The sequence below is a fragment of the Pleurodeles waltl genome, chromosome 4_1 (assembly GCF_031143425.1).
Source record: "Pleurodeles waltl isolate 20211129_DDA chromosome 4_1, aPleWal1.hap1.20221129, whole genome shotgun sequence".
Lineage (NCBI taxonomy): Eukaryota > Metazoa > Chordata > Amphibia > Caudata > Salamandridae > Pleurodeles > Pleurodeles waltl.
Window position 1 is genome coordinate 1,007,436,523 of NC_090442.1, and position 20,077 is coordinate 1,007,456,599.

The 20,077-nt window shown below is 44.1% G+C and overlaps 1 protein-coding gene across 2 annotated transcripts in view; it reads left to right on the forward strand.

The window, feature by feature from the left end:
- Positions 1-20,077, forward strand: part of CPED1 (cadherin like and PC-esterase domain containing 1) — a 297,241-nt gene that overhangs the window by 132,862 nt on the left and 144,302 nt on the right. For both annotated transcript variants that reach the window (XM_069229864.1, XM_069229865.1), the window contains exon 7: positions 8,889-9,057. In XM_069229864.1, the coding sequence (XP_069085965.1) occupies positions 8,889-9,057 (169 nt within the window). The remainder of the gene's footprint in view (positions 1-8,888; positions 9,058-20,077) is intronic.

A 20,077-nucleotide genomic window follows, 5' to 3' on the forward strand; every position in this document is an offset into this window, starting at 1 on the left:
ATAAACCAGTCTACTTCGGTTCAGGGTCCTCCAGTCCCAGCTCTGGCGTGAAGCTGGACAATGTAAAGGGGAGTGACCACTCCGCTGTCCATCACCACCCCAGAGGTGGTGCCCAGAGCTCCTCCAGAGGGTCCCTGGGTTCTGCTATCTTGAATCCAAGGTTGTCAGGGACCTCTGGCAGCATCTGAGTAGCCAGACCAGGCAGGTGACATCAGAGCCCCCTTCTGATAGATGGTCACCTGGCTACGTGACCAATCCCCCTTTCAGGTCTATTCAGGGTCTCTCTCCTGGGTGGGTCTTCACATTCGCTTGCAAGATTCCAGCAGGACTCCTCTGCAACCTTACTTCAACTTCTAGCCACTGGAACCACGACTGGACCCTCCAGCAACCAACAATCTGCATCCACGACAAAGACTCTGTTTGCAGCATTGTTTCTGTGGCTCCTTCCAGCTTCTGCAACATTTCCCCAGCTGTGCATCCTCTGAAGGTGGCAAGCCTTCAGCCTGCAGAACAAAGAATCTCCCTTGGAGTGAAGGAGTCATTCCCCTGCATCTGCAGGCCCCAACTGCAACGCCGACCGGCTGCGTGGATCTTCACTCATTCTGAGCTGCCTGGATCCTGCATCACGGGTGGTGGTTCGGAGTAGTTCTCTTGGTCCTCTCTTCCAGCTGTCCAACTTTGGTGGAGGTAAGCCCTTGCATTCCTTCCTGTGACACACATCCCTCTGCATGCTTCTCCTGCGGCGTGGGACCCTTTTCCAGTTGTGCTGCGTGGGCTACTCTGTGACTCCTGGTTTCTTATCCAGTGGGTCATCTGTGGGAGCTGCCTCTTCTTCTGTGGACTCTCTGCCTTGCTGATGGTCCCCCTTGGACTCCCCCATGGGTTGAGTCCTCCTGGACTTTGCTGGTCTCTGGCTGCTCCACTTTTGCTTCACCGCAGCTTCTGCCTTTGCCAAGGCTTGTTCGTGGCTTTTCCACACCACCTACAGACTGCAGTCTTTCGTGTGACATTGGCTGAATCCTCTAGGAACTCTTCACCTGCTCCAGGGCTGCATTCCTGACCGTCTTCATCTCACCGTCAACCAACTCCTGCATCCACAGCTGGGCTGGTAGTGACTACAGTGGTATTGCATGAGCTTTTCATGTCTCCTAGATAAGCCTTGTCTGCTCATTCACACCTACCTCTAGAGAGCCTGGCATCTAGACACTGCCTCCATCACACTAATCGGGGATACCTGGACCTGATATAAGGTATAAGTACCTCAGGTACCTACCACATACCAGGCCAGCTTCCTACAAATATCATGACTTCCGTTTGCTGTACCAGTTGGTATAATTACTTGGTTGTATTTTAAGTAAATTAGGAGCCTTGAAATAGCAATATATGGTTGCAAATGTTGATGGTTTGCTCAGGGAAAGTGGCACCAGCAATATACAGTATTTTGGTATGACTGATTATTTCCACCACAATCATCTTCTGTAAGTTAACCAATCTGTGTCTTGAATGCTACTTCATAGTCAGCTAACGTAAATGAAGGCCCTGTGGAGTATTCTTCCACAGACATTTCTACACCTGCTCCATGATGTTGGTCCGTGAATCGGTGTGACACAGGATCAAAGCTATACCTCACTAATGAGGTATAACAAGGCTGAAACTATTCAAGGATTGCTTGTGTTCCCCCATTGAGGGGGGCTCAGGTAGCAGTTTGGAATGGTTCTCAAAGTGTGTAGAGTCAGTAGTGAGTTACATAGCATAAGGTGGGCCCAAAGTGTGTAGGGTTCCCAAAGTGTGTAGGGTCAGTAGTGACTTACATAGCATAGGGTGGGCCTTTATCTATATTGGCCCAGTACATAAAAAAAACATGGGTTACAATGGTACCCAGAAAGATTGTCACTGATTTGGACTATTTGCACATATTCCTTCCATTACTTTTTATGTGTTTGAGAACCACCTTCTTAATAGTCCAAACAGAACAAATCTGGGAAAGAACCCACTGCTGCTTCAAATCCACAGTCAATATAATTCATCTGCCGCTAGATATTTTGGTCACCTTATAAGCTTCATAAAGCCACTGAGCTGCATAGAAACTACTGCTGGCACAGCAGTGAAAGTAATACTACTGTTGAGCATGTGCTTTTATCTTGTAGAAAACTTAAAAAACGTTGGAACACAGTTTCTTCTCCAATCATCAGAATTAACCCAAAGCCCAAACTCTCCTTGAAAGAACTTAAGCTCCAAACTCTTTATTCAAACAGTCCAGTTTTCAGCAGCAACTTAAAACTTCTAGACTAGGGCAAGACAACAGAGCTTCAGAAAATTACGGCCACTCATATATCCACCTATCCTTAATGATTAAACTATGTTAACCAATTTCATAGAATTGAAAGTAAAATTGGAAAGATATTATAATCTTTCTGTAGTTGATCATGCCTGTTTGAAGTCCAGGCTAAAACATACACTCTTACAAGCTCTCTGCATTAGTTATCTTTATGCCTTTTACAGACATCTAAGAAGGGGAATGGGAGGATGCTTCTTCAAACTTGTGCCCAAAAGTTTGTAACTCTTTGCCTCATTCGTTAAGATTGTTCTCCTATTGCATGTCATTAAAGAAAGGCAACATTTAATTGTTCGGTCTGATGATTAATGGTGGTTGCAGCCCAGTCTATTGTGCTCAGTGCCGGAAGGCACCTGTTGAATGCAAAGTATAATTTGGGGAATGTTTATCCCAGTAACATATTAAGGCAATATCTTGGAAATTACCGCACACTTCACAGAGAAAATACTGGTCAACTCTGAGATTTAAATGTTAATATTTTAGTGTAAAAATATCAAGAACAATCAAAGTGCAAATCACTGTCAATGTTCGTGAAAGACCTAGTCTTTGGTGCAATTTGACTAACCCTAATGGAGTGGGGATTGGTTAAGAGGTCATACCAGTCAATATAGAACCTTGGGTTTGTTTCTGAAAGTCTCATTCCTCCAGGAGGGAAAGGCAGCTGGGGAAGCCAGCCAAGGTCACTCACAATTGAAAATGTTGTTCTCGAGCTCCTGCTGAAGCCTTCACTTTGGGTGCTAAAAGCTTGCAGTGAACAAAGCTGGGGTTTTATACATAACAAGGTTGCTTTTCTGCAGGGCTGAATTTCTCATGTTGTTATGATCCCACGTTCAGATTTAAGGCGTATATCCTATCCGCTGTATTACGATGCCATTATATCCTAGGTAGATCATAATATGGCAGACAGGATATCCGTAAAGTTTGAGTATTCTATCCACCAAGATCTAAAGCAGATCGTAAGTCTGTTGTTTTGGGTCTGAGATTTATCTAGTCGAGCATGGGAGAGAAACTATAGCAAACAAGGGCTCCATGGTGTTGTATACTTCGTTTGGTAGTCCTGTAAGCTGGCCAAACCCCATCTGTTGAACTTGTTCCTTTCTCAAGAGCCTTTATACCTTGTTCCATTCCTCCATGGAAAAAAAGTCACAATTCATGTGGTTGCTTGAAATATCACTACAGGTCTCTCCCAGAGCATCAAGACTGCTAAGGAAGGCTCCTAGTGTCAAGGCTTCACTCCAGCTGGTTATTCTACACAGGATGGGGACATTTGTCAGTCTAATTACCTGAGGAAGTACAAGGGGACAACCACCTGAACCTTTGAAAGCACTCACAGACCCTGTATTTAAATTGCTATGTTGAGACCTCTTGGCTTCTACAAAGGCACATCAAATAGGATTCTCTCTTCTTAGATGTTTGTTCTAGGTCCAGGTCTTCTCTGATGAGCAGGTGGAGAGGTGCCATTTTTATCCAATGTACTAGCCTGTGATTGCAAACATTCATGAGCCATTCTGTGCAGAATTACCACCAACAACCATACAATGTTTGCAACCCTTTCTGTTGTACTTTACTGTAAACTGCCGTATAAGCCTGTGTTGAACATGACAGAAGTCGGGATTCCCTCTCCAGAGCACATATTCTCCTCCCAGGTCTAGTTCTGTGGACATCAAGAAACACCCCTGTTCCTGACCTGGTAAATAAAAATGTTGTGTTGTACTTCCTTTATCTTTCTTCTTGAGAGAGGTATAATAAGGGCAACTTCCCTCAGAAGTTTTACCCGAATCTGTTTCACTGAGAGGATGGTGTAGAGACACCAAGGATGGCTTGAAGAGAGTTGCGTAAGATGACAGAGGCAACATAGAGGTACCTAAGAGACAAAAAAGCAAACAAGTTACAGAAAAACCTCTAAAAAAATGCTCAAGCAAAAATAGGAAAAAATAAACAATATCCTAACACAAGTTCTAATGAGAACTCAGAAGAAAAGGCTAGCAAAAATCCTAACTCAAGAATTCTAACAGAACACAGATAGCAGAAACAAGGGAATGAGGTGCAGGGGGCGAAGAATGCAAGCCCTTATATAAGAAACCAGTGCTGACACCTCTTCCAATGACCTAGGAAACACAATGCTACCATCCTGCATTCATGCAGAATCCATAAAAATAAATGATTAAAAGGAAATGAAACAATACCTCTGTGAAAGCTAAACAGGACTTCTCCAGACTTCAACCTATTTAACATAGGTATGCTTATTTAATCAAATCTATTCCGATAATCATTTCAGATTTCATATAAGGTTGATTCCTCTTCTTTAAGTTGGTTGGAGATAAGTCCCAATGAGGTTTGTGTACCCACCTTCTTAGTTTTATCTACTGTCTTGTGCTGTACTTTTTCCGCTATTGAAGTATAATTTATTTTGCCAACAATTAAAGCTCATATGATGAATGCAGATTTAAAGTGACTGATATAGTTAAGTCTTATGCACTACCACATACTTGTGGTATACAGTCTTGTACAAAACTACATTTGTCTGTTCTATCCCTGCTGGAGGTGATAAAAAGGAAATCTTATTTTTGTAAGCTGAAAGAGCTCCTCCGCCCACAGGGTGGCATGTTTCATCGTAAGGCTGCTCCTCGCATTGGTTAGGGTGGTTACCAAAGTTTCCTCAGAGAAGGTCGAAAGTGGACTGAGGACATGCCAGCTGGGTAGCTAAAATTAATAGATTCAACTTGCTCTCCAACCCTCAAGTAGAGAGGCAGGATTACTAATTTGACCTACTCTTGAAAAGTACTTGTTTTGTGCCACTAGTGGTTTTTCAGATGATGTTTTTGAAAAAAGATCACTCATTTTGGTACTTCATCACAGAGATGGTCACAGTCTTGAAAAAAAGCCCGCTGACCCCTCTACACACATTCTTTAGGCAGAAACACATTGGCCTCTTCATAGAGTCAACATATTATTTTATTCTACCTCTACCCACTGGGAACATGATTAAGTCATTGGTCTACAGTGGGAAGTTATAGATATTGTCCTTCCTCTTTGTTCCCCAGCCACCTCTGTCATGAAGCATGCCATCCACTGGGTGGGTGAGGGATAAAAAAAGATTACATTTCTATTACATCCAGTAGGTATGGAAAAGGTTGCTGTAGTTCTTTATGCTACTTTATACTTGAGTATTTTTTGGTGCATAAGTATTATGTCGGGAGGGTGCACTCTGGGTTTCCCTCATCTCCCTTTTTAGGATTTTCGTGATATAATTATAAGTGCATTACTTGGAATAGATTGAGAGGAATGCTGGCTTCTTCTACAACCCCATTTGCTCTATGACCTCTTTCTGCCAACTCACTATTACAGTACACTACACAGACATACTTCTATTTGTAGAAAGAATATAACAATAAATACCATTCCTGACCATTATCCTGAACCCATTATAACTAGAACAGCATTACCTCATTTGCCATTGTATTGTGTACGATTATCACATATATAGTATTGTGAGGTTTGGGATTTACTATGTGAGTAAGTAGCTGCAGTCTTTTTGTATGACACTGTTAATGGTGATAATTTGCAACAATAGTTTCAAATTATTCAGTGACTATCTAAATGGTGAAATTACGTGTCAGGTGTCCTTGAACAAATCCATGAATGCTATAGCCACATTGGCTGTGTGTGTTGCCTCTCTGCACTGCCCTTTTTTATGTACTTGCATTTTTATGCTATATTTTTCTGTATCAACTTTTATGTATAATGTGAAGAAACGTTTAATTTTTGTTAAACATAAATCTATTACTATGCATATTGTTTTCCTCGTAACACTTAAACGTTTAATAATTTAGATGTTTTACTTATTTAAAAAAAGAACTTACAAAATGTAAAATGTTATATTTCATTAATAGTGATGTACATTAAATAAATATTGTCCGGATTTATTAATTTATCAATTTTGATGTTTAATAAAATGTAAGTTTAATTTTCGTGTCATCATTATTTTAATGTTAGTTATTATGGGGCGGATTTAGAGTTTGACAAGAGTGTACTCTGTTGCAATGATGAAGAAGTACCCTCTCCACCCAACTGAAGGTCCCCTGCCTGATTTACACACAGGTGGACCTAAGTATATCAGTCACGGAGAACACACCATCAGTATTGCAGGCATACTCCCCTGACTCCCGGATGGAGTAAGGGCCATTGGATGGGCCACTCGATTTGGAGTGGGAGTCAAGTGGCCATTTTTTACTCTCCCTTGCCGCCATGAAAAACATAGCGGAAAGGAACTACAAACATGTATAAATGACCTCCACACTACTGGAGGTAGCTCCCATGGTGTGGGGGTCATTATTTTTGTTTTTTCAAAAACAAAATCCTGCTTTGTGATTTCGTTTTTGAAAAAAACACAAAGACATGTTAAAGGTTTGATTGATGGTACTGTCATTTTGACAGTGCCGGCCATCAAACATTTAGTACATTGACAGACTTATCTCTGCCTCCCAAAATCTTGATCAGCCCAAATCTAGTTATATATTTATATATATATGTATAAAATATCTTTTAACTCCTATGATATATCAATTGTTCAATTATTAATGTGCATTTCACAACATTGTAGTAGAAATTATTGTCAAACTAATGATTTTTAAAAAAATATATAATTACACTTCTAGAAGCATTTACAAAAATAGAACATTAAGTGAGTAATATTTAGTATTGGAATTTCAAACTAGGAAATATTAGGTAAAGTGTACATGTACAGAGATGAGGGAGGAAGGTCAATTTTACTAATGTAATTCCAATTCTATAAACATTGAGAACAATTAATATACCTGTAAGGGTGGAGGTCAGATTTATTGTAACTCCAAACACATTAACATTAGGGAAAGGATATGTACTTCAGGGTAAGAGTAATTATTCTACCTTTGATCCCTCAAGCATTAGTGCATGTGAAGTAATTGGGATCGGTTAGACTTATTATTAAAACTCCAATCCAACAAATAATGGGGAAGCTACATATTTTTGGGGATGGGTGTCCAGATTTATTACTATAGCTTCAATCCTACAAACATTGGGGAAAGTGCATATTCCAGGATATGCTACATTTACTAGTTTGCTATAATTCCACAAATATTTGGGAAAGTACATAAATTGTAGAGACAGGGGGCAGGTTTACTATTCTCACTCTAAACTCAACAACATTAGTGAAAGCACCAGTCAGATTTATTATTCTCATTCTCTTCGCTCAAATAATATTTATATTACATATAGGGCAGTTTTACCATTTTAGCGCCCATCCCAAGCTAACATCAATCCCACACCTATTGGGGGAAATCAGATCCAATGAGGTATCATGCTTACTACTCTAACTCCTGTCCCACTAACAAGTGGTAATTTACATACATTGTGGAGGGGTGTGTTTTACTATTATAACTTCAATCCCAGAAACACTGGGGAAATGTGTATATGGGGACCCCCAAATGTAGTATTCTAACGCTAAACCCCCAACAGTGGGGAAAGTACTTATAAAGGGTGTGAGAAGTCAGATTTACTTTTCAAGCTCCAATCCCACAATTATTTGAAAAATATGGGTACTGGGGAAGATAAGTTTTACTATCTAAACTCCAGTCCCACCGACATGGCGGAAAGTTCATATGTTGAAGGGAGGTCAGAATTACTGTTGTTACACTAAATGCATGAACATTGGGGAACGTCCATATATTGGGACAGTGCACATTGATAATTCTAACTCCAACCCAACAAACATTGGAGAATGATCATACACACAGAGGTGTCATACTTGCTTTTCTAACTTCAGTTCAACTGAAATCCGACAAATATTGGGGAAAGTACAGAAACAGGGAAGTGTTGTATTTATTGTCATATTTCAATTCCCCAAACATTTGGTAAAGTGCATTTATTTGACATGGATCAGATTTACTATTCTAACTCTATTCCCACAAACATTGGGAAGAGTACAAATTTGTTGTGAGAGGAGAACCGATGATCTATTGTAAAGACTCAGGGGTTTTTGGGTAGTTGAGGGGTTTTCAGTGGCGGAAGTAGGTTCAGTGAGAATCACATGAACCACAAGGACAGCCTATTTTGTAAGTGGTTCAGGCAGCTCTTATGGTTTTCCCAGGAACTAATTTTGTCGATTGATCGCCCTTGTATGTAAAGGTAAGTGAACCGATTGGCACTGCCAATGCTTGTGTGCAACCTAAGGCATACTTGGTCATGCTGTGAAGGAGCACATTGAGGGCACATTGGTATGGCTTCCTGCTTGTGGCCTATTTGGTGGCCTGCATCCATCATAGATCAGGATATTTAGTCCAGTCATAACCAGTGGGAGAGTACTGCGTCTAACTTATAAAATAAGTTTCCTAGCGATAAAGTTTTAGCTTTTTGATTAATCACCAAAAAGGCTAGTTGCTGAAATCAATGTGACATCAGGTCCCAGGTTTGAATCCTTGTAAGGCCGGCTAAGCCTTTCATCCCTCCAAGGAAAATAAAATAAGTGCCATTGAACGAGGTAATTAATTGTCTTATTTTTTTTTTTTTTTTTTAGGTATGGCAACTACCCACTTGGCTTGGGTATTAACCATATCACTATTCCAGGACCAGAAAATTGGACTCTGACCAGCGCATTTGGAAATAGCTACACAATAACAGTGTATCGAGAAGACAGGCCAAGCATGCTTTTGTTTGAAGATTATGTAATGTGCGGATTTGTGCAGGTAACATTACTATGTTTTGTTTTCTATAAATGTACAACAGTCTATTTCGCAATAAAACATACTTCACATTATCATATAGTATGCACTCATTGTTATGATCGTAAATATTTGTGGAACGTGTATAGCTAATTGTCCATCTGTTTAGAAGCTTCACGCCTTTCTGGACAGATGTACAACCTTGTTCGATTTGCATAAGACGTTCTCTTATTTTGATTTTAGGCATAGTTCTTTTGTAGGTATTTTACTCAACTTGTGAAAACAGAGAAGTCCTATTTTCTTGAAATAAGTTCTGCACAATGCAGTGGTGGCCGCCACAATGAGTTATTTCTTGCTGAGGGACGATAGCCTGACTATTTAGGCAGCGGCGGCTCCTCCACTATGGCGGAGGAGAGTCACCAGCAGCTGCAAAACTTTTACAAGAAAATGATAATAAACTGTGTTTATTATCGTTTTCTTGATAAGGGGGGGGGACACGGGCTGTAACGAGCACTGAGGGGGAATGCACAGCACTCCCCCTCAGTGCGCATGCATGTTTGGCATGCTGTCTCGGTCGGCCAAACACACATGCGCTCAGGGTTCTCTCCAGCCCGGCACTGTGTTGCTGGGCTGGAGAGAGCCTGCACAGCTCCCAGTCTGCCTGGAAGCACCCTGGCTGGGTGCTCCCAGCCAATCCTAATGCTGCTCTGAGCAGCGTCAGGATTGGCCGCAGGGCAGGCTGGAAGCCAGTGCCTGCCTCCAGTGACCAGCAAGAAGGAGCGGCGGCGGCACAGCAAGGCAGGTACGTTTAAAAAAAAAAATATATATTTAATGTTTATTCCCCCTTGAACCCCTCCCTATATTCTCACGTGCAAAGAGGTAACTGGACTTAAAAATGTTGGAAACTGAAATATTGTTCAACAAACTGGTTGTACTTGATAGTTCCTTTAAGAAAACTACAATTGTCACTTAGGACAAAGAACGTGCTGGGTGAATTGTTTATTTTATTGATAATGGCGTGGTTCCTATTGGTGCTCTTTGTTGCCTGAGTCAAGGCACAAAAGCAACTTTCTCAGGTTGTTTAACACATAATCATCCAGACTCGTCCTGAACATTCCCAGCCGAGAAGAACATCACAGAACACCTGAGAGACCTCCACTGGCTCCCCATCGAGATGAGGATCAATTTCAAACTCCACGTTCAGGCCTACAAGGCCCTCCACAACCTTGGACCCAGCTACCTCAACCTGGTACTCCCCTGCTAGACCTCTCCACTGTGCCCCACATAAAGAAGTCCTCGGCTGGAGGATGATCGTCCACCTACCTTGCAGCAAAATGTTGGAACACCTTACCTCTCCACCTCAGACAGTTGCCATTGCTACCTCAATTTAGGAAGGACCTCAAACTCTGCCTCTTCGACTGAACCCTGAGGACATACCCCACAGCACCTTGAGACCCTATAGGTGAGTAGCGTGCTCTAAAAATGATTGATTGATTGTTCCCTTAGTTGATGAATGTGTAAATTATCCCCAGTGCACTCTGCGGTTAAAAACTGCCATGCTACGAAGTAAGAAGGATCAGTGCTTAATTTGTGCTTGTTGTTTCTCGTGCTGAGCACCGGCACTTATTTGTGAGGGCCGGGGCTTATTCTTCTGCCACAAGCATTTGCTGCAAGCAAAAGACACATGGGAAAGACGGAAGAAGGAAAAACTAAAAAGCGTCATAAAGGGAGAAAGTAAAAAGTTGCAGGATGAGCTGAAGGGGCAGGGGTGGCCGTAAATGGATTGAAGAGGACCCAGATGGCTTCAGAATTATGCTGCCTCAGTATTCAGTGCTGGGAGATTTAATTACAGCAGCCTCATGTTTAAGAGAAGGGCTTTGAGCACTGGCACCTCTTTATTTACAAATTAAGCACTGAGAAGGATGCTGCAGTGATGATGGGTTACAAAACTGATTGTATGTGTGTGGGGATCAGTGACAGCAGTAGTGTTTATTTTGTGTAGCTGTTAAAGTTAGTGGGGACTGCCACTCAGTTTTGGGGGCCTAAAGATGGAAAATAGTGACAAACGGTTAAAGAAGGGGTGGAAAAGACCGTGCAAGACTGAGAGACAATAAGTGGTGAAACAAAGGCACAAAGTGAAATTAAGAGTATGCAGCCTTGAAATTCTGCAGATAAGCTACTCAACAGTGGTTGTTGAACATTTGGGCCCTTGCACATACAGAGGCCAATTCACAAAAGTAAAATTAATGTGCAAACACAAGTTTACGACTGAAAATACTCCTACTTACTTGTGTCACGAACTCACAAGGTGATGACACCCATGTGTAAATGCAATTATGAGTGTGCATTTGTCCATGATAACCAGAGAGAAATCCACAGTGGTAAATCCCACTGAAAGGGTGGTAAGTGGGCGCCCAAGGTGTGGTCTACTTTTGATGTTTGGGAACGCCCACAAACACACATGGTTGTTGGAACTCCGAAACACCTGTGTCTCCTTTCCACCCTTGAAATGTTTGAAAAGTGACTCCAACAGATGACTGAAGTAGCTCCCCATAAAGGAGAGGAATGAATCACCCCCTTATTGCTGAGGGCATAGAGAAAGGGCTATCTCTATGAGAAAATTGCTCTCACCAAGGAGAAAATAGTGTACTCCATTCCCCACGTGAGTACTTCTCCAGTAAGGAGAACTCCATAGAGGGAAGATGAGAAACTTTTTGAAAGTCACATGACATTCTGAGAAGTGCGCCTGAAAACCTACGCCTGGCGCACCTTTCTAGATGTACCTCAGGGACTTTTTGTCAGAGATGTCAATTTCAGTCCGTACTTGGGCCTATTTTGTTGTACAAATTGAACACTAGAAAGCAGACACTAATTGCTTAGGTATGCAGCATTTATGGTTGATCAAACTTCACACCATTGCCCTGATCACAGTCAAGGGACACCTCTCTTTCACATTATCTAAAAATAGTTCATGGACGGCATGCGCTGCTTGGTGCGCACCCTTGATGTCTGCCTGATTAAAAAGTATAATTATATTAAACTATAATTTAATTAAATATGATTTGATTCTTTTGTTTGGCCCATACAAAGTGATAGTATCATATAAAATGTCCTTAACGTGCCCCTCTCACCTTTGGGAACAAGCAAAAATGATAAATCCGACGGTGATGATGAGCTAGCTTGCAGATCCCTAGCAGTTCTCTCTGACGATGATCAGATTTTACAGAAGCCTAAAGGCTCATGAGTGAGCATTAGCAGAGGTCGCGCATTTTTAACAGCTTAACAGTGAGGATGATGAGTGGAAGGTATCTAACAGTGATCTAACAGCTCATTCATAGGGATCAACATGGGTTCCAGAGGTCTAAAAGCTCAACACTCATGATGAGTTCAGAGTGCAGAGGCCAAAAGCTCATATAGAGGACTGGCAGAGATTGTAGAGGTCTGAGAACTACCCAAAAGGATGAGAAGAAGTTGCAGAGGGCTTAATGCTCATCTATGAGCAAGAGTAGTTGAGAGCTAAGAGGTCACCAGTAAGCAAGAGCAGTGGTCATTGGGTCATTGTAGGCTACAAGTTAAAAAACTTATGAGCAGAAAGGGACAATAGAGGTGGGAGCTGAGCAATGAGGGTGAGCAGGCATCACAAAGTGCTAGTAGCTACTTAGTCAGCAAGAGAGCAGAGGCTATGGCAATATAGTGGACCAGGAGCTCATCAGTGATCACGAACAGTGAGCACAAGCAGGGGTCATAAATAACTAGGAGCTCTCCAATGAGAATTAGCAGGAGTCATAGAGGGCTAGGAGGTCAGGAATGGGCAACAGCAGGGTTCATTGGGTCATAATAGGCTAACGGCTCACTCACAATCATGAGAGTCAGAGAGGACTGAGCGCTCACCTATGAAAGTGAGCAGAGGTTGTATAGTGCGAACTGCTCAACAACAAAAGTGATTACGTTAAAGAGGGTTAGCTACTCACCAGTGATGATAAGTGTAGGAAACGGGGTTTTGGTTGCAGTAGGCCCCCCACTTTTTGCCTGGTATTTGATGCAACTTTGACTGAAGTGCACTCGTTCCTGCTAGCCAGGTCCCCAGTGCCAATGTTTCTCCCCCAAAAGCAAGACAACTGGTCAATTGACCACCAAGTGACCAGGCCTTTGGCACCTCTGTAAGTCCCTAGTAAGTGGTACCTCTGGTACCTAGGGCATAGGTACCAACGAGGGTCCCCCTAAGAGCTGCAGCACAAATTGTGCCACTCTAAGGGACCCAGCACAAAACTCATACAGACTGCTACTGCAGCCTGCATGACAAGGTGTTCCAAAAAGTGAAAACACGACATGACACACACTAGTTTGCCATGTCCCCTAACATTGCCTGTAATATTTGTAAGTCACCCCTACTGGAGGTCTTACAGCCTAAGGCAGGGTACATTATATTACAGGTGAGAACATATTTATATGAGCAAATATGGCCCTACTATGTCTTTGTCGATTCTTAGACATAGTAATTAAACAGGGAAGCCATTTTAAGCACATGTGCTGGGCACTGGTCAATACGAGTTCCCCAGCTACATAATCACTTCACCAAAACCAGGTATGTTTGGTATCAAACATTTCATATTAATAATGCCTCACTGATTCCAGTGATGGAATGTCTTACTACATGCACCTTAAAGATGCCCCCTGAAAAACCTACCAACTACTGGTGTGCTGATTGACTGGTTTTAACCATCCTGTCACAACCAGACAAGTGTCTGGCCCCCAAGGGTGAGAGCCTCTGCTCTTGGGAGGTCAGGAACAACAAGTGCACTACCAGGTGTGTTACACACCCCTCCTGTAGGAGGCTGGCCTGGCTTGTAGTGGGTACCAATGGTACTTACATCTTGTGCCAGGTCCAGTTATCCCTTATTAGTAGAATAGAGGTGTTTCAAGCAGCTTAGGCTGATAGAAGGTAGCTATGGAAAAGCAGCTTAGGCTGAACTAGGAGACATGCAAAGCTCCTACTATACCACTTATATCATATGCACAATATCATAAGAAAACACAATACGCAGAGTTACTAAAAATAAAGGTACTTTATTTTTATGACAATATGCCACAAGTATCTCAGTGAGTACCCCAGTAAGAAGGTAAGTAATATACATAAGGTATATGCGCACAACCCAAAAATCAGATAAGTAAGAGTCAGAAAAGTAATGCAAACAGTGTAAAATTACAATAGGGTGCAATAGGTGAACATAGGTCTAGGGGCAACACAAACCAAATACTCCAAAAGTGGAATGCGAATCACGAATGGACCCCAGACCTATGGGAGCTTGTAGAGGGTCGCTAGGACTGTAAGAAAACAGTCAGGGTGCCCAAGATACCCCACCCCAAGACCCTGAAAAGTAGGAGTAAAGTACACCTACTACCCCAATAGAGCACAATAGTCGTGATAGGGGGATTCTGCAAGAACAACAAACACCAGCAGTGCACTGAAAACGGATTCCTGGACCTGAGGACCTGCAAAGCAAGGGGACCAAGTCCAATAGTCACGTCAGTGTCCAGGGGGGGCAGGAACCCAAGAAACCCCGGATGAAGGTGCAAGGAGGCTGCCTCCGGATGGAAGAAGCTTGGAGTTCTGCAAGAAAGAAGAGGACTAGGAACTTCTCCTTTGGATGGAAGATGTCCCACGTCGCAATTAAGCTTGCAGAGGTATTCCCATGCAGAAATACTGCAAACAAGCCTTGCTAGCTGCAAGGGTCGTGGTAGAGGTTTTTGGGTGCTGCTGAGGACCAGGAAGGACCAGGATGTCGCCTTTTGGAGGAGAAGACAGAGGGGGTGCTCAGCAACTCAGAGAGCCCTCACAGAAGCAAGCAGCACCCGCAGAAGTACCCCAACAGGCACTTAGAAGATTAGTGAACTGAGCCCACGCAAAGTTACAAAGGAGGGTCCCACGACGTCGGAGGCCAACTCAGCGGGTTGTGCACTGCAGGACAGAGTGCCGGGGACCCAAGCTAGGCTGTGCACGAAGCAAATCTTGGAAAAGTGCACAGGAGCCGGACCAGCTGCAAATTACACGGTACAAAGGGTTGCAGTCTAGCGTGGGGAGGCAAGGACTCACCTCCACCAGACTTGGACTGAAGAGTCACTGGACTGTGGGAGTCACTTGGACAGAGTTGCTGTGTTCCAGGGACCACGCTCGTCAGGATGAGAGGGGACCCAGAGGACCAGTGATGCAGTCTCTTGGTGCCTGCGTTAGCAGGGAGAAGATTCCGTCGACCCACGGGAGATTTATTCAGAGCTTCTGGTGCAGGGTGAAGGCAGGCTACCGCCAGAGCATGCACCACCTGGAAACAGTCGAGAAAGCCGGCAGGATTAGGCGCTACAATGTTGCTGGTAGTCGTCTTGCTACTTTGTTGCGGTTTTGCAGGCGTCCTGGAGCAGTCAGCGGTCGATCCTTTGTAGAAGTCGAAGAGGGAGATGCAGAGGAACTCTGGTGAGCTCTTGCATTCGTTATATGAAGAATTCCCCAAAGCAGAGACCCTAAATAGCCAGAAAAGGAGGTTTGGCTACCAAGAAAGAAGGATTGGCTACCAAGAAAGGTAGGAGCCTATTAGAGGGGGTCTCTGACATCACCTGCTGGCACTGGCCACTCAGAGCAGTCCAGTGTGCCCCCAACACCTCTGTTTCCAAGATGGCAGAGGTCTGGGACACACTGGAGGAGCTCTGAGCACCTCCCCTGGGAGGTACTGGTCAGGGGAGTGGTCACTCCCCTTTCCTTTGTCCAGTTTCACGCCAGAGCAGGGCTGGGGGATCCCTGAACCGGTGTAGACTGGCTTATGCAGAGATGGGCACCATCTGTGCCCATCAAAGCATTTCCAGAGGCTGGGGGAGGCTACTCCTCCCCAGCCCTTCACACCTATTTCCAAAGGGAGAGGGTGTAACACCCCCTCTCAGAGGAAATTCATTGTTCTGCCTTCCTGGGCCAGGGCTGCCTGGACCCCAGGAGGGCAGAAACCTGTCTGAGGGGTTGGAAGCAACAGCAGCAGCTGCAGTGGAAACCCCGGAAAGGCAGTTTGGCAGTACCCGGGTTCTGTGCTACAGACCTGGGGGATCATGGAATTGTCCCCACAATACCAGAATGGTATTGGGGTGACAATTCCATGATCTTAGAGATGTTACATGGCCATGTTCGGAGTTACCATTGTGACGCTATACATAGGTAGTGACCTATGTATAGTGCACACGTGTAATGGTGTCCCCGCACTCACAAACTCCGGGGAATTTGCCCTGAACAATGTGGGGGCACCTTGGCTAGTGCCAGGGTGCCCACACACTAAGTAACTTGGCACCCAACCTTCACTAAGTGAAGGTTAGACATATAGGTGACTTATAAGTTACTTATTGCAGTGGTAAATGGCTGTGAAATAACGTGGACGTTATTTCACTCAGGCTGCAGTGGCAGGCCTGTGTAAGAATTGTCAGAGCTCCCTATGGGTGGCAAAAGAAATGCTGCAGCCCATAGGGATCTCCTGGAACCCCAATACCCTGGGTACCTCAGTACCATATACAAGGGAATTATATGGGTGTACCAGTATGCCAATGTAAATTGGTAAATTTTGTCACTAGTCTGCAGTGACAAATTTGGAAAGCACAGAGAGCATAAACACTGAGGTTCTGGTTAGCAAAGCCTCAGTGATACAGTTAGGCACCACACAGGGAACACATACAGGGCACATACTATGAGCACTGGGGCCCTGCCTGGGAGGGTCACAGTGACACAAGGGTTAAAACAACATACATACAGTGTAATATGGGGGTAACATGCCAGGCAAGATGGTACTTTCCTACACAACCCCCCCCCCCAAACGAAGGACAATAAGACTAGCCATGACCTGATGAGTCTTCATTGTCTAAGTGGAAATATCTGGAGAGTCCATCTGCATTGGAGTGGGTACTTCCAGGTCTATGTTCCACTGTATAGTCCATTCCCTCTAGAGATATGGACCACCTTAACAATTTAGGGTTTTCACCTTTCATTTGTTTTAGCCAAAGTAGAGGTTTGTGGTCTGTCTGAACAATAAAGTGATTGCCAAACAGGTATGGCCTCAACTTTTTCAGTGCCCAGACCACAGCAAAGGCCTCCCTCTCTATGGCAGACCAACGCTTTTCTCTAGGGGTCAACCTTCTGCTGATAAAAGCAACTGGTTGATCCTGGCCCTCAGAATTCAGTTGTGATAAGACTGCCCCTACCCCTAATTCAGATGCATCAGTTTGAACAATGAATTTCTTGGAATAACATGGGCTTTTTAGGACAGGTGCAGAGCACATGGCCTGTTTGAGCTCCTCAAAAGCTTTCTGACAGCTAGCTGTCCATAATACCTTTTTAGGCATTTTCTTACTTGTGAGATCATTAAGGGGGGCTGCCATAATTTTTAATGAATCTCCTGTAATACCCTGTGAGGCCTAAAAAGGCTCTCACCTGGGTTTGAGTTGTTGTAGGGGGAACCCAATCCATGATTGACTGGATTTTCCCCTGTAGTGGTGCAATCTGTTCTCCACCTACCAGGTGGCCCAGATAAACCACTTTCCCCTGCCCTATCTGGCACTTTGAGGCCTTGATAGTGAGGCCTGCCTTTTGCAAGGCCTCCAAAACTTTCCAAAGGTGGACCATGTGCTCATCCCAGGTTGAGCTAAAGACAGCAATATCATCAAGATATGCTGCACTGAAAGCTTCCAACCCTTGCAGGACTGTGTTCACCAACCTCTGAAAAGTGGCAGGTGCATTTTTCAAACCAAAGGGCATCACTGTGAATTGGTAGTGCCCTCCTATAGTTGAAAATGCAGTCTTTGGTTTAGCATCTTCTGCCAATCTGATCTGCCAATACCCTGCAGTCAGATCAAAAGTGCTAAGATACTTGGCAGAAGCCAGTGTATCAATGAGCTCATCTGCCCTGGGTATAGGGTGAGCATCAGTTTTTGTTACCTGATTGAGACCTGTGTAGTCTACACAAAACCTCATCTCCCTCTTTCCATCTTTGGTGTGAGGCTTTGGTACAAACCACTGGGCTAGCCTATGGGCTTTCAGAAGGTTCAATCACTCCCAGATCCAACATTTTCTGCACCTCTTGTTTAATGCAGTCTCTGACATGGTCAGGCTGCCTATATATTTTACTTTTGACAGGCAGGCTGTCTCCAGTGTCAATTGTGTGTTCACACCAGGATGTTGTACCTGGTACAATTGAAAAGAGGTCAGAAAATTGTCCTAGGAGATTGATGCAGTTGTCTTTCTGTTCTGCAGTCAGACAATCTGCCAAAACTACTCCCTCCACTAAGGCATCTGCTTCAGTGGTGGAGAATAGATCAGGGAGAGGGTCACTCTCTTCTTCCTGTCCCTCATCTGTTGCCATGAGCAGGGTGAGATCAGCCCTGTCATAGTAGGGTTTCAGGCGGTTGACATGAATCACCCTAAGGGGACTCCTGTCAGTGCCCAGGTCTACCAAATAGGTAACCTCACCCTTCTTCTCAACAATTTGATGGGGTCCACTCCATTTGTCTTGGAGTGATCTTCGTTTCCACAGGCTCCAATACCCACACCTTCTGACCCAGTTGGTACTGGATCAGAACAGCCTTCAGGTCATGCCATTGCTTTTGCAGCTCCTGGCTGGCCTGAAGGTTTTTACTGGCCTTTTTCATGTACTCAGCCATTCTGGATCTTAGGCCAAGTACATAATCCACTATGTCCTGTTTAGGAGCTTTTAAAGGTTGTTCCCAATCCTCCTTCACAAGATTGAGTTGGACCTCTTACAGGGTGTCCAAAGAGGAGTTCAAAGGGGCTGAAGCCCAATCTTTCTGGGGTACCTCCCTGTAAGCAAAAAGGAGGCAAGGTAACAGGACATCCCACCTCCTCCTGAGTTTTTCAGGGAGTCCCATTATCATACCCTTGAGAGTTTTATTAAACCTCTCTACCAGTCCGTTAGTCTGTGGATGGTAAGGGGTGGTGCACTTGTAGGTAACACCACATTCCTTCCACATTGCTTTCAAGTATGCAGACATGAAGTTGCTACCTCTGTCTGATACTACCTCTTTAGGAAAACCCACCCTGGAAAAGATTCCCAGGAGGGCCTTTGCCACTGCAGGGGCTGTAGTGGTCCTTAGAGGAATTGCTTCAGGATATCTTGTAGCATGGTCCACAACCACCAAGATAAACCTATTGCCTGAAGCAGTAGGAGGGTCAAGGGGGCCAACTATGTCAACCCCTACCCTTTCAAAGGGCACCCCAACCACAGGAAGTGGAATTAGAGGGGCATTTGGAGTGCCACCAGTCTTGCCACTGGCTTGGCAGTTCACACAAGACTTGCACAAATCTTTGGTGTCCTCTGACATCCTAGGCCAGTGAAACAAGGGGACAAGTCTTTCCCAAGTTTTTATCTGGCTCAAATGCCCAGCCTAAGGAATGTCATGTGCTAGAGTTATGAGAAACTCTCTGTACTGCAGAGGAATGACCAATCTCCTGGCTGCTCCAGGTTTTGGGTCCCTTGCCTCTGTGTACATCAGGTTATCCTCCCAGTATACTCTATGGCTGTCACTGACATCCCCATTTTTCTGTTTGACAGCTCGCTGTCTGAGACCCTCTAATGTGGCAAGTTATATGTACACAAACCAAAAATCAGGTAAGTAAGAGTCAGAAAAGTAATGCAAACAGTGTAAAATTACTATAGGTTGCAATAGGTGAACATAGGTCTAGGGGCAACACAAACCATATACTCCAAAAGTGGAATGCGAATCACGAATGGACCCCAGACCTATGGGAGCTTGTAGAGGGTCGCTGGGACTGTAAGAAAACAGTCAGGGTGTCCAAGATACCCCACCCCAAGACCCTGAAAAGTAGGAGTAAAATACACCTACTACCCCAATAGAGCACAATAGTCGTGATAGGGGGATTCTGCAAGAACAACAAACACCAGCAGAGCACTGAAAACAGATTCCTGGACCTGAGGACCTGCAAAGCAAGGGGACCAAGTCCAATAGTCGCGACAGTGTCCAGGGGGGGCAGGAGCCCAGAAAACCC